Raw genomic sequence first — 14,259 nt, 5'->3', positions numbered from 1 at the left:
TATGCATGTTAATTCCTTGTATATACGAGTTGACTTGATGATTTTCCTTTCTTGTGTTTCACTTTAGCTCAGAGTAAAAATCTCCACTGAAGTTGGTATCACGAACGTCGATCTCTCCACTGTGGATAAGGATCAGAGCATTGCACCTAAAACCACCAGGTAAGTGGGATGCCACGTGGGCACAGGGGAAGCCCAGGCTGTAGAGCTGAGAGGAGCACGCCAGGCACTAAACCTCACTAGATGTCATTCCTGTGTCAACAGTGATTCAGTTATACCCCAAGCTGACAGGGCTGTAGTTCACTACACCAGGGGTTCCACTTGGCATCTAAGCACATTTAGGGGTGTCTGTACCAGTGTTCAGTCCATTAGCAAGCTGTTTATTACCAATCCTCAATAAGATATGGAGCTTGCTTTGGATTGTAAGTCATCTCCATTGCTAAGCACATTATTTAGTTCAGATGACAATTTTTTTATAAAAAGACTTTCTTAATGAAAGAAGTAGTATATAGATTTACATTCTGGAGTTATCTCCTTATCTTCACAGTCCTGAATTTGCTCTTCATAGAAACTCAGTGACCTGAAGTGAATCTAAAATCAGTTGGAAACCTCGTAAGTCCTTAAAACTGAGATGGTTAATGCTTAGCATTACGGCTGCCATTTCCTTCTCAAGTCCACAGAAACTGTCACTAATAGTCACAAGCTTGTTGAACTCAGGCATAGTCTCAGAATCTTTATCATAACCTACTATGTGACCATTAGCAGTTAATCAGAACTTGGCCAGAGCACGGCATGAAGCCTGTTTGTCAGCCCTCCCCCAGTTCCTTAATGGCCAAGAGCATTTAGATCTCTGGGTAGATAGTCCAGACCCCAACTTTACTCAGCTCAGGTGGCCAGAGTTGCCAGAAGAGAGTAGGTTCCAATAGGCACTTAAAGGCCATTTTGAAGACAAAGGATAATAGCCAGAGCTTAGAAGCCAAGCGGCCACTCCTTTTAAGTCATGTAGCACTGCCTTTCTACCTCTGGCTCAGCTGTTTTCATAGTGACATTGAAGATGAGAGCATTATTTGAGAATCCACTGAAATAATGTCTGTGAGAGTGCTTTGCAAAGTTTAATATTCTATACAAATGAACAGTTGATATTGTTCATAAGTAAATATAAAGCCTAAGTATAAAATGAAGCTGGGTGTGAACTCTATAACACTTTGACTTGTTTTATTTTCTGGCCATCTTAACCTAAAATCCCAGGAAGTAACTGTGAAAAGAACAGTTTTCCTCGAGTCTGCCCTTTGAGAAAATGACTTCTTAAAAACCAATTACAGGTGGAAAAATAAATTGAAGCAGTGTCCAAGAAAAAAATGCAGCATAAAAAAAGAAAAAGCCAAAAGAAGCCTTCTTTGCATTCTCTACCCGCCTCCCCCTTCTGTCCCTCCAACCAATCCTTGCTCACATATGCTGCTAACACCAATTTTATGATAATTTCTCCTTTTGGTTCTGCAAGTCCAGCTCTCCAGTTCACCTTGTGTGCTTGCAATGGGAGTGTGTGCTCCACTTCTGCCTGACTTGGTTTGTTTGTGATCCTTAGGTCCTCAAAGTGAAAGCCTGGGAGGATAAGCATCTGTATTTAATGTTTTCCCCAAACCCTGACCAATGTTGATTCTGAGCTTTTCTCAGTCTTGACTTTATCTGTCCGATTTGTCCCCAGGGCACAGACTTTTCTGTCTATGGCAGAGAAGTGTAAGAATGGGAGAGGGAGGATTAGGCAATCAAGTATGTACTCTTTGCAGTTACCAGAGAGACAGAGATCCTTTCTGAAGACTTAACTTCTCTTTCAGGGTGACCTACCCAGCCAAAGCCAAGGGCACCTTCATCGCAGACAGCCACCAGAACTTTGCCTTGTTCTTCCAGCTGGTAGATGTGAACACCGGTGCTGAACTCACACCTCATCAGGTCAGGAAGAAACCCAGACAATTCTCTTAGGCTGAAGCATTAATGCCTACGAAAGTGAGGGCTGTGGCACTGACACTGCTAAGAGGAAACTCCGAATACCTGCTTTCAGATCTTTACTCTGGACCATGACAGTCTATCAGCTTCAGCTGTCTTGGGCTTCTTCTTTATGGCACTTTGCTCCTTAACCTGAAATACACTTTTCTTTTTAAAAGATTAGCTAGTGTTGAGAAGACATACTTGAGGCAGATTAACACCTTTTTTGTTTCCGATTTTTTAAGTAAGTGAAATAATTTTGAAAAGGAAAACCTAGGTGGTAGACCCAAAACATTCTTGTCTGTTTGTTCTGGCCAAAGCAGATTTTCTCTTTGTGAGTATCTGAATGATAACCACTTTTAACTTGTGCTTGCTTTGTATTATGAAAGCAAAAGGATTCATTTTTTTATATATATAAAATAATAAAAATTAGTATTTAAAAGATTTTTTTTTGAGCCATACCTTATCCCCACAGTATCTAATGTGGCCTCTTGGTCTCTTCCTGTCATCTTCCCACCCCTAGCTCTGTCATCCCCCTTAACTAAGAATCACTTCACTCAGCCCTGCCCTCTGTTTAGTAGAAGGAAGTTCAGATAAATTTTGAATGCCCAAATTTAGGAAAGAATGGGAGATCATAATAGGCTTGGTTTAGATGCTTTGTAGTGATGCGTTAGCAAGAATCAGCAGACTTGTGTTCATTCTGAGAGTCAGCTTCAGGTGAGTGGATTTACTTGGAAACCCTCTTGCTTTCTGTCTCTTGTGGCTGCAGCTGCTGCATTTTTGCCCCAGGCCTCAGACCTGTTGCACCCAGGACCACCTTCCCACACCTCTCTGCTCTTCTCTCTCTTCTACCCCCAAATTCCACAGAGCTTAGGCAGAGCACTTAGCCGTGGGTAACTGACCTCTGGGTGCTTCATCCTCCTAGCTTTTTCTAGCTCCTTCCCAGAATGACATTTGCCAACCAGAATAGCACAAGGGAAGAAAGAGTACAAGATTCTGTTTTAAAAACCAACTACCATGGCTTAGAGACCTCCCAGGTAGAGATGGCATTTTGCAAATGAGTTTGGCTGTCACCTACACTTGATTGAGACAGGAAGAGGACCAGGCATCCAGGCTTCTAAATCCCATCCTTGGCTAAGACTCTTAATTGCAGATGCTTCACATCTCTGGGCCCCTTTCCCTAAATACATTGATGATGATTCTTTGTTACACAGGCATAAAGTGACAAATAGGATTTATATTTTCTCCATGGATCCAATACCTGTCGTGTGACCACAGTAGCTAATTTAATACTCATGCCTTATGATCTGTGAAGTGGAACCAATAGCACTACCTCCCTTGTTGAATTATTTATTTTGAAACCGTTAAAAATGTTTTCTGATGTGCGGAAAACTTAGATTCTTGTGCCAGTGGGGGGATACGATGATTAGATTTGGGACCATCGTATTGATAAAATATTAGCTACTGTTTATTGGCTATTTCATATGCACCAGGCCCTGTGCTAAAAGTTTTTCCACACATTATTGTGAATCTTCACACTGCTGTGCCACATGAAGAAGTTAGTCTTTCCTGTCATACAGGCGAAAGAAATAAAGGCCCAAAGAGGTTAAATAAGCTGCTCAGCTAATAACTAGTGAAACCAAATCTGTCTTCAGAACTTGGGCTTTCTTGGTGGCATCAGGCTGCTCTGCTCCATTAGAACTCTGCCTTGCTGTCAATACTCTTGCTTCCTCTACTAAATCTTTAGCTGGAGGTGCTAGGAAATTGAAAATGGGCCTCTTGTAGTTCCACCTCATTTCCCTTCTTTTCACCCTCTGGTGAAGAAGTTAATTGAGCAGCAAAATGGCCAAAAGGCTGGCAGGAAGAAGAAATTGCAGCAGTAGCAAAGGGCCTAAATCATCCACAAACTGGGCATTCAGCCTCCAAGTACTTGAGAATTGGCTGATCCCCTAAGCTAAAGTTCTTGCCTTGAACTAGCAGAAAGTTATTTCTGTTTTCTGAGCTAGGACACAGTGTGGGATGACCATGGCTTCTGCTCCCTCAGGCAGATCTAGCAGTTCCCAGAGCTCTCACTATGATGAAAGAGCCCACAGGCTGCTGTCTTGTTGTTTCAGTGTTAGACCTCCAGGAAGTTTTGCAATTGTCAGATAAAAGGTTGTATTATTGTTCTGTGTAGACGTTCGTCCGGCTCCATAACCAGAAGACTGGCCAGGAAGTGGTGTTTGTTGCTGAGCCAGACAGCAAGAATGTGTACAAGTTTGAACTGGATACCTCTGAAAGAAAGACTGAATTTGATTCTGCCTCAGGCACCTACACCCTGTACTTGATCATTGGAGATGCCACTTTGAAAAACCCAATCCTTTGGAATGTGGTATGTTCCTAAATGCACCTTGACATGTCCTCCCGACCCAGGCAAGAGTGGATATGCCACAGTCAGATATAGACATGCTTATGTCATCTACTGGGCAGTAAATAAGCATTGTGAGGTGAGGGACTGTGTGCTGTCTCTATTAGTAGTCCTAGGCCATGTAAATGGCCTGACACCTAGAAAGTACTAAATAAATATTGACTGAGTGAACAAATGAATGAATAAACGAAGTATACATATATTGGTCCTCTCATGAGTCCTAGAGGTCTGTGAATTTCTATAAAAGTTGTATGGAAGGGGGTTTTTGTGTTATAGTAAGGCACCAAGGGGAAACAGACATAAAAGATAAGACCCTGGTAGGTCTAGCCTCATGGTAGGACTTCCGTTTCTGATAAAAATTCAGATTGGTGTAAGATAGTGAATTGTAGGGTGTGCAAAATGCTAATCAACTAATAACCAACATTTATATGAAGAGAGCCTAGTAATAGAACTTTCCAAAGGAGTAGGCCTCTTCTGTTCGATACAGAAGCCATTAGCCATACGTGGCTATGAACACTTTAAATGTGACTCATGTGAGTGAGAAACTGAATTTTTTATTTTATTAGATCTTAATTATCTTAAATTTAAAAACTGAATCTGTAAAAGCTATTTTTTCATTAAGCACAACATTAACGTTTTAACTTTCACTTTAATAATTGAAAACTTAGTGTCCAAATTGATTTGTTCTGTAAGTATAATGCACACACCAGATTTCAAAGATGTAGCGTTAAAAAGGAAGGCAGAAGGCCACGGTGGCTGACCCAGCAGAATTCTCGCCTGCCATACCAGAGACCCAGGTTCGATTCCTAGTACCTGCCCATGCAAACAAAAAAAAAAAAGAAGGCAGACTATTTCATTAACAATTTTTGTTTTGATTATACAGTGAAGTGAAAATATTTTGGATACATTTTATTAAATAAAATATATGATTACAATGAATTTCACCTATTTCTTTTTACTTTTTCATATGGCTGCTAGGACATTTAAAATGATTGGTGTGGCTCACATTGCATGTCTATGGAATAGCACTGTAGTAGACAAAGTTAAAACTCCAACACCATTTATTTGCCCTGTGTGTAAACCATTCTATTTTTTTGGGGGGGGGGGGGGTGTGCATGGTCCTGGAATCCAAGCTGGGTCTCCTGTATTCTACCCCTGAACCACTTATAAGCCATTCTTTAGTAATAGAAATCTCACTGTTTGTGAGGCAGGTAACTGGAGATTTCTGAGCAAAGAGAAATGAAGTTGGCAGGCACTCAATTATAAGGCCAGCATTGGATTTTCTTCTAAATGAAAGATAAAAAAAGTCTTCAGAGGCATTAAGCAGAGAAGCAGTATGATCTGATCTATATGCAATTCTTAGTTCTCTTTCTTGCTAGTTTGTAATGAAAAAGTCGACTGTATTTGTTCATTTTCTCAGTCAATAAATAAACTAGTATTGGTTAAAAAAAAAATTCAGATTGGTGTAAGATAGTGAATTGTAGGGTGTGCAAAATGCTAATCAACTAATAACCAACATTTATATAGCATGTTGCATTTTACTTAGTGCTTTTTACCTTTATCTTACTTTTGATTGATGTGATGACAGAAAACTTCTTGGAAGACACAGCATTTGAGCTAGGAGTTAAAGAGTTGCAAGGGTTTATCAGAATAGTATTTCGAGGCTGTGCAGTGATCCTTGTATTGGAGACAGCCTACAGAAAAACTCAAATCATTTTCAGTGAGATGACATCTTATCAAGAGCAGTAGATGATGAGATTGGAAAGGTAGCAAAGGCCAAATTGCAGGCATTGATGGTGGTTGACTGTCCTAGCAGACAGCGGGGCAGCTGCATTTTCTTATGTTATAATCAGAGCTCTCTTTCTTCTCCTGAATTTTGGTCTGCTTTTTTGCAGGAGACCATGTTTTCTTTTTCCGATGTGACTAAATTACACTTCCCAGGGACACCAAACGGTTTCTGATTGCAACTGTAACAGCTTGTGTACCAGCTGGGATTTTTGTATTAACCAACTCTATGGAGCTCACCAGACCAGTTTGAACCCTTGCTCTAAAAAGCATTTTCAGCAAATACTGTTTCGTTCTTAAAATGTTTACTGCCTCAGTTTGTAGACTAATGGATCAAGAAGTGATCGGATGGCTTGGGATTGTTTTTCAGTTTTGGCTCTGGGTGTGAGTCAGGAAAGACTACCCTGCTGTGGGTCTCACCCATATTCTGCCCCTGTGCTTTTAAAGACTGCTTTATTTTTTTAGGCTGATGTGGTCATCAAGTTCCCTGAAGAAGATGCTCCGTCAACTGTCCTGTCTAAGAACCTTTTCACCCCCAAACAGGAAATTCAGGTATATCCCAAAGGGCTTATCCACTAACCACTTGAGGAGAAATGTGGGAGGGATAGAGAGAGAGAGGGCAACAAACCCTGTGCTCTTTTCTCTTCTTTGTCCTGTATACATCATGCATCACAGTTTGTCCTCACCGCCCTGTGTGTCAGGCAGGGCAAATAGTAATCCTACCCAAGAGCAGAAGGCAGCCCGGGCGACCAGTCCCACCAAAGCAGGTAGTTGAAGACAAATCCAAATCAGAGTCCGCTTACGTTCATCTCCGTGCTCTTTGTTCAGCTCTCACTTTGTTGCTGACAGTTTCAGGCACAGATACACTCAGCTTTTATCCTTTCTGCTCCTGCATAAAACAGTGCTGATAGGCCTGACAGATGGGAAGTCCCAACTGGGAGACCAGGGAAGTCCCAACTGGGAGAACAGGGTTTTACTCCCATAGGCAAGTCCTTCATCTTTCCTGGAATTCACCTTCCTAAAATGAGCAAACCCTACCAAGCCCAGCCCATAGGGCTGCTGTGAGGATCAAAATATACAACAGATAAGGAAAGACTTTGAAAAGTTTCTAAAGCACTTTACAAAATAAGCACAATCATTCTTAAACTGCTTAGGCACTGGTTATAAGGAAATGGAGGTGGAAATGGAGGTCCACTGAGTGGACTATTGGGCAACCATTAGGTTAAAATTCTCTTAATGTTGATAACAGCATTGTTTAAGAACATGGAATGCAGTTAAACAGTAGAAGGTATAACTGATAAAGGGTGCTGACTAATTTGTGGATGGGGAAGGTGGCTGCAACTGCTTCCAACAATGCTAAAATTCCCTTAATAACAATAGCAGCAAAGAGCTGAGGTGAAAATTTGGGAACTGGAACCTCAAGTGAGGCTTACTCGTCATTGAACTGGGTTGGCTGGGCATTGGCAAGCAGGGAAGATAGCCACAGTTTATGTGTTCAAAGAAATTCTAAAAAAAGAAGTGAAATTTGCATTAGGTTTGTTACATGTACAAAGCATACTCACATGTTCTATTCCATTTACCTTACAGTATCCTTACGAGCCTAGTAGGGTGGTCATTACTCTCCCCACCAATTTTCCATCTGGAGACTGTGATGCAAAGTATAATAAAGCAATATGCCTGTGCTCACACAGCCAATATATATCAGTTTGGGATCAAATAGAGATCTCTGGACTCCCAGGCCATTGCTCCTTCTGTTTGGTCATACTGCGTAGGGGGAGCTTCCCAAAGATCTTCATGTAGAATTGCTTAAGAGAGAAAACAAAACAAAGAAACATCAGGAATGCTTGCCCATGCCCGCATTTGTCTAGCCTTCTGGTTCAACTTGGAAAATTCGGCAGTGAGGCAGAAGGTTTGTTTAGGGGCCGTTTTTTAAAGTCATGGACTGGGGATGGAGGCTGAGACAGTGAGTTGTGGTTGGAACCACCCATAGGGAGGCCCTGTTATATTTTCTTTTTCTTTTTCACACGGGCAGGCACCGGGAATCGAACCCGGGTCTCCGGCATGGCAGGCGAGAACTCTGCCGCTGAGCCACTGTGGCCTGCCCCCGTTATATTTTATAAAGGGGTGAGGCTACCACCAGTTAGTTAGCTTAAGTGGCACAGCAGCATATGATAGTGCCACCCTAGGAATACAGAACCCTCAGGTATGTTATCCCCAAGCTATCCATAGGCCTGGGCGCACCCTCTTTGACACTGGCCAAATGCCCCTTGATGGGTCCATACCTCTGAATGGCAGTGGGTCTTTGAGGAAAAAAAGAGCTGACTAAGTGCTGTGCTAGAATCAATGTAGTGTCTTCAGAAGGGATCTCTGGAGTCAGAAGCCAGAGTTGAGAAAAGTTGAAGGCCAGGTGACCGTAGCCACTTGTTCCAGGAGGTTTTAGCCTCCAGGAAGCATTTCCTTATAACTGTCATTGGCATTTGATCCCTGTTGCACATGGCAGCTCTTGCTGGGAAGGGCACATTCTAAAGTATTCTTGGTGTGTCTTCTTCTGGCAGCACCTGTTCCGTGAGCCTGAGAAGAGGCCCCCCACAGTGGTGTCCAATACATTTACTGCCTTGATCCTCTCGCCCTTGCTTCTGCTCTTTGCTTTGGTAAGTAGCTATAATTAGCATGGGTAGTGTGTGTCTGGCGCCACACTCAGCAGATGTAGCCATTCCAAAGGAGGCTTTGTGTTCTGGCCTCAGCACAGCTCCAGAGGGGTCCAACAGCTGTGACCTGAACCAGTGGTCAAAAATCTTAGAATAACCGAAATTCCCCACTATGTGGGAGCAGCCAAGTAAACAGATCCATTAACAAGGGGCATGAGAACGTACCTAATAACTATTAAAAATTACAATAGTGTATGGACTGGGCTGCTCCATGCAAGTGTTTGGATGAGATCGTGTGTGAAAAAAGCAAGGGTCAGTGCTGAGAGCTATATAAAAATAGAATACAGACACCATGCATTTCAATGCTGTTTGATGTATAAAACTGGAAATAACCTAAAAGTCCTCATAACAGCAGGTGTTAAATTGTGGTACATTGTATAGTGGAATAATATGCAGCTTTTAAAAAGAATGGGTAGATCTATATGCTGATGCAAAAAGATTGCCAGGATGTATTATTTAGTGAACAAGGTAAGGGGCAAGCAGGGTAGTATTCTTAGTATGATCTTCTTTGTGTTAAATCTTTAAAAAAGCCAATATCTGTTAATGTTGATCACCTTTTGGGAGAGGTACTTATAGGGGAATATGAAGAAAGGGAACTTTTAAGATTTTATGCTTTTCTGTAGTATCTACAAATTTTTTTACTTGTTTTTTTTCCTTTGTTTTTTGAAGTTATAAGCATATATACAGGTCCTCAAAGTTCAGAGATTTTGAAAAATGTATGGAAAGCATAGATCTTACTTTTGCCAAGTTGCCTGTGTTCTAAATTAATGAATTGATTTTAGTAAAAGAATCATTGGTCAGTCTAAATCTGGAAGGTGTGTCATAGCTTTCAGACACCAGATCGAGGGTATGGGCACCTGTTCTCATTTTTGAGGGTTCAGAATTTCAAAGGCTTAGAACACAGCAGGAGCATGCACCTTACCAGCTGCTAGTAGGTTTATCTTCCCAATACATAAATAAATTAGAGGGTATATCAATTACTTCATCATAAATGCGGTCTCTGACCTTTCAGTTTCATCTGTTTTAAAATAGATAAGGTTACAGTTATTAAAAATGATGTTCAGGTTTGAGTTACCCAAGCACATTTGATTGAGAGCTAGTGTTGGGATGACTTTCTAAAGAAAACAGGAACAATTTTTTCCTGAGGATTTATAGTGCAGTGGTTATGCATAGAAAAATCCTCTGGCCTTCCAGTATGTATGAAGTTTTCAGCCCTTAGGGCTGTCCGTTGGATTAACATTGCCATAGCATGTGTTGCCTCTTGAAATTTCAAGTTCTAATGTCTTTTTAATTTATCTGTCCTCTTTGTTCAGTGGATCCGGATTGGTGCCAATGTCTCCAACTTTACTTTTGCTCCTAGCACAATTATCTTTCACCTGGGACATGCTGGTAAGTGCCCCAGGCTACTAATTCCATTTAACTTCCTGTGACATTTTGACTGCCCATGCAAAAGCCCTGTTAAGTTAACCCACTACCTATTAACTATAATGACTTAATAGTATAACATTTCTCTCTTCCTCTTGTCCTTTAGGACAGTTAATATGATGATAAACCTGTTTGGTTCATCAGCTTAGAATGGCTGTCATTATATTGGGCCTTGTTGTACTAAGCTGCTCTTGGCAGGCCATTTGCCCTCATTTAATAGGCCTGTTCGTTTCCAGAGATGACTCACTTACCATATCTTTACATTGAGCCATCTTCCTGGATGAAGAACATTAATGCATTTTCCAAAGGTTATCTTTTCCCACCGTATTGATCTTCACATTTATTGGTGGCTGTGTCTGGACAGTAATAAAAAACAGTTCCTTCTGCAGCCAGACACATTGTTCTCCATTGTTCTGTTGAGAACTTAGGACCTAAACATAATTAGACAGTAAATTCACAAATCACAAATCAGTTAAGCATTTCAGAGACTTTCAGTACTATTAGATCAGTGGTGCCTTGCATTTCACTGAGACTTCAATATCCTTATTAAATTTCTTTTCTTCTTTCAAGAGTCATCATCCGTTTATCCATCCCTTGAAATTCTGGACAAATATTGTTTATCTGTGTATGTTTTCCTGGGAAAAAGGAGACCTTAACTTTAATCAGATTCTCAAAATGGTCCATGACCTCAGAAATGGTTATGAAGCCCGTATGTAGTTCATCTGTCATTCTTCTGGGAAAAATTGGCAAGGTGACCTTTTTTTCCAGTCCCATTATGGATTTGAGTGAAGGCCCTCCTGGGTCAGGCTGAGAACAAAATCTGAATATAAATTGTTTAGAGCCATGACTTCTTTCTAAAGTATTTTTTGTGCATATTTCCACATTGCAACCTTGAAAGGAGTTGACTGAGGCAGTAATGATGATCCCCATTTGACAGGTGAGAGAATTTATGCTTAGAGAAATAGAGTTGCTGTTAAGGGATTAACTCAGATCTGAACCCAAGGCTGTTAATGCCCAGCTCTGAGCCCTTTTCATTTAACTTTCCTCTTCAGGCCTCCTTGCTGCCCTTAGTTACAGTGGTAAATTATCAAAAAAAAATTTTTTAAAATGTAAAGTATTCATTTATTTTTATTCTTTCATTAAGAATTTGAAAAGTAAAATGAATCCCAAATATAGCGGGACAGTAAAATTTTTAGCAAAACTAAACAAAAACAAAACCTACACTTACAAAACAGAGGAATAGATGTGAACAGGAACACGGAACAAGATCATTAATATAACTATCTGGCTTTAACTGTGGATTTTCAAGGCTGAGAAGCAAGTATGTTGAGTTACCTACTTTCTGGCATCAGATAAAATGAACAAATCAAACTGGTCTGGAAGTACAGACCTTTTCATGATCCAGCAGTTACTGTTAATTAACTGTCCTCTTCCCAAAGACATTGTCACTATTTCATTTAATTGGATCCGATGATACCTCTTCTTGTAGCCATGCTGGTGCTCATGTATGTCTACTGGACTCAGCTAAACATGTTCCAGACCCTGAAGTACCTGGCCATCTTGGGCAGTGTGACATTTCTGGCTGGCAATCGGATGCTGGCCCAGCAAGCAATTAAGAGGTAAGGCTGGGGATGGGCCAGGGACACAAAGTGGGATTATGTGGGAAATATTTCTGTCAAGTCTTTTTGCCTAGGTCTGTGAACAAGAGCATGTGACCAAATAATTCATAACCTTTAGGGCAAGTTTGACATCTTATCCAGCCCAACACCGAAGCCATAAGCATTTCTGAGTTAGAAAAGGGCCTTGGTGATCAGCTTTAAATGTATTAAAGCCATAATAACTTGTGTCTCTACACGTTAGAATGAGATAGGAAAGTAACTGCTTTATCAAGATAAAAAATGGATTCATGCCATGTGGGTCCAGGTTCTATTCCTGGCCCATGTACTTCCAAAAAAAATTGTCAACAAATGGGTGCTGCAATAGCAGGATAGTCACATGGAAAAAGAGTGAAATGTGACCCATGCCATATAACATACAAAAAGAAAGAATGGATTCAAACATGTAGATTATTGTTAATTTGCTGGCTCTGTAAAAATTCTCTTCTCTGCTGCCGTGGAGAATCCTATTCTCTCCTCCTCTCTGCCCCAGAGAGTTACTCTTCCACATCTTCTAACAGGCTGCCAGAGCTTTTCCTCTTCAACATGAGATCTGTGCTCTCCACCCCCTGAAGCTGCCACAGGTTTTGCACCAAGGCCTCCAGCAGGGAATACCTGCTGGGTAGCCCAGACTGCTTCCCTGAGAACCAGACAACCTTAGGTTCACACAAATGGTCAGACCTCAATGTGATGGCAGCTTGCTGGCAGCTTGACTTTCAAAACTGAATTAGAGGCAAATTTAAATGTCACGTAAGTGTTACTTATTGATTTGACTTTATTAGAACTTGGGCAATTGCAGGCACGCAAAGGCCAATAAGAAAAGGTCAGATTGCTTTCACCTTTGAAAGCAAACATTTTCAGACGTGCTCTGCTTTCTCCTCACCAGGACTTCTGCCTGGAGAGTGTAACTTAATAGTGTGTCCTCCATGACTACCAGTTAAGTTGGTCAGATCTGAGAGAGGCTTTCTCGGAAATCATGTGCAGATGGGAAAACCAAAAGTTTCATCTCTGTCTGGGTCTCCATTTTTGGCTTTCTGAGTGCCTCCCTGTGGAGATACAGCACAGATTCACTCTGTGACTTGCCTGTAGTGGTTCATGTGCCAGAGCTTCCCTTAGCACCAGCAGTGGCAGTTGGTTCATTTTTGTGCTCCTCCAGCAAGCAGCCTTTAATTAGCTATGCACTGCATGCAAGAAGGAGTGGCAGTCTCAGAGCCCTGTTCCATTGTGGCAGCCAGTCTGGACCCCAGGGAGCCAAAAGGCTGCGTGCTGCCAAGTTCTTTCTTTTCTGGAGGTTGCCTCCACAAGACAAGCAGGATCAAGGGGAGATAAGAGGAAAACCATTTGATGTAAAAGCCTGCTTAGGCATTTCCTAATCTGAGATCCTAAAATTATATACATTTTCTGGAGAGAGACCATGATTTTCATAAGAATCCCAAAAGAATCAGTGATACCACCACCACCCCTCACACCTCATATAAGAGGTTAGCGGCTGCTCCTCTACTGCTGTCTTTATAAGTACTGGAACTAATTCTGCCACTGGAAAAATCAGTGACCCTAATGGAAGCTCTGATTGGATATTTGCCATTTCTTTCCTCAGCTTATCTCCTCTTACTGTCCTTTCTTGATTCTCAAACCCTCTTTCCTTTGGCAGGATCGCTGCAGAGCAGAGCAGTAGATTGGCAAAATATAGGACACTACGGTAAAGAAGAAGGGTGGACTCATCCCAAAAGCAGGGTCCTTTCCCATCCCTCCCACTTCATGCATGTCACTTGTTCTATCTAGTTTTCAGCCCACTCGTTCCTTCCCACCCCTCCCTAAGCCAAAGTTGAATTCTGAGGCCGTTTTCCAAATTGCTGAACCAGGTTGTGACTGGACCGGGCAAAAGTCCCCTGAGTTAGCCCAACTGATGGGGTAACTTTGCAACAGAGCAACTTTGGCCTGGTTTTGATTGTGTAAGAATTCATCCTCTCTTGGATCTCATGGGGTACTGTTTTATAGATACCAGCCCTACTCTGTGTTTATAGGAGAGCAGAGTTGAGGATAAGACACGTCCAACCTTGTACTTCTTTAAAGGGGACCCATTCGGAACATCTAAATTCATTAAATGATGGCTCCATGGCAAATCCTGGCACACCTTGTCACTGTTTCTAGGCCTTTTTGTAGCACCAGTCTCTAGTTGGGCCAAACAGTGTGGTTGGATGAGACTCTGAATATGGACTGATGGCCACTGATTAAAGTCAGGTCTTATGGTTCAGGGCTGCTTCCCGTGATATTAAAACGTCCAGTGAAATATCCCCTA

The 14,259-nt window shown here is 41.6% G+C and overlaps 1 protein-coding gene across 1 annotated transcript in view; it reads left to right on the top strand.

Moving 5' to 3' along the window:
• Positions 1 to 13,663, top strand: part of RPN2 (ribophorin II) — a 30,826-nt gene extending 17,163 nt beyond the window's left edge. Inside the window, exons 2-9 of the mRNA XM_077156744.1 lie at positions 68 to 159; positions 1,833 to 1,947; positions 4,157 to 4,351; positions 6,638 to 6,724; positions 8,728 to 8,823; positions 10,194 to 10,269; positions 11,795 to 11,924; positions 13,612 to 13,663. Coding sequence (XP_077012859.1) covers positions 68 to 159; positions 1,833 to 1,947; positions 4,157 to 4,351; positions 6,638 to 6,724; positions 8,728 to 8,823; positions 10,194 to 10,269; positions 11,795 to 11,924; positions 13,612 to 13,663 — 843 coding nt within the window. The remainder of the gene's footprint in view (positions 1 to 67; positions 160 to 1,832; positions 1,948 to 4,156; positions 4,352 to 6,637; positions 6,725 to 8,727; positions 8,824 to 10,193; positions 10,270 to 11,794; positions 11,925 to 13,611) is intronic.
• Positions 13,664 to 14,259: the final 596 nt, after the last annotated feature.

This window comes from Tamandua tetradactyla, chromosome 1 (assembly GCF_023851605.1).
Source record: "Tamandua tetradactyla isolate mTamTet1 chromosome 1, mTamTet1.pri, whole genome shotgun sequence".
Classification (NCBI taxonomy): domain Eukaryota; kingdom Metazoa; phylum Chordata; class Mammalia; order Pilosa; family Myrmecophagidae; genus Tamandua; species Tamandua tetradactyla.
The sequence above is the reverse complement of the archived record's forward strand: the minus strand, read 5'-3'. Positions and strand labels throughout refer to the sequence as shown.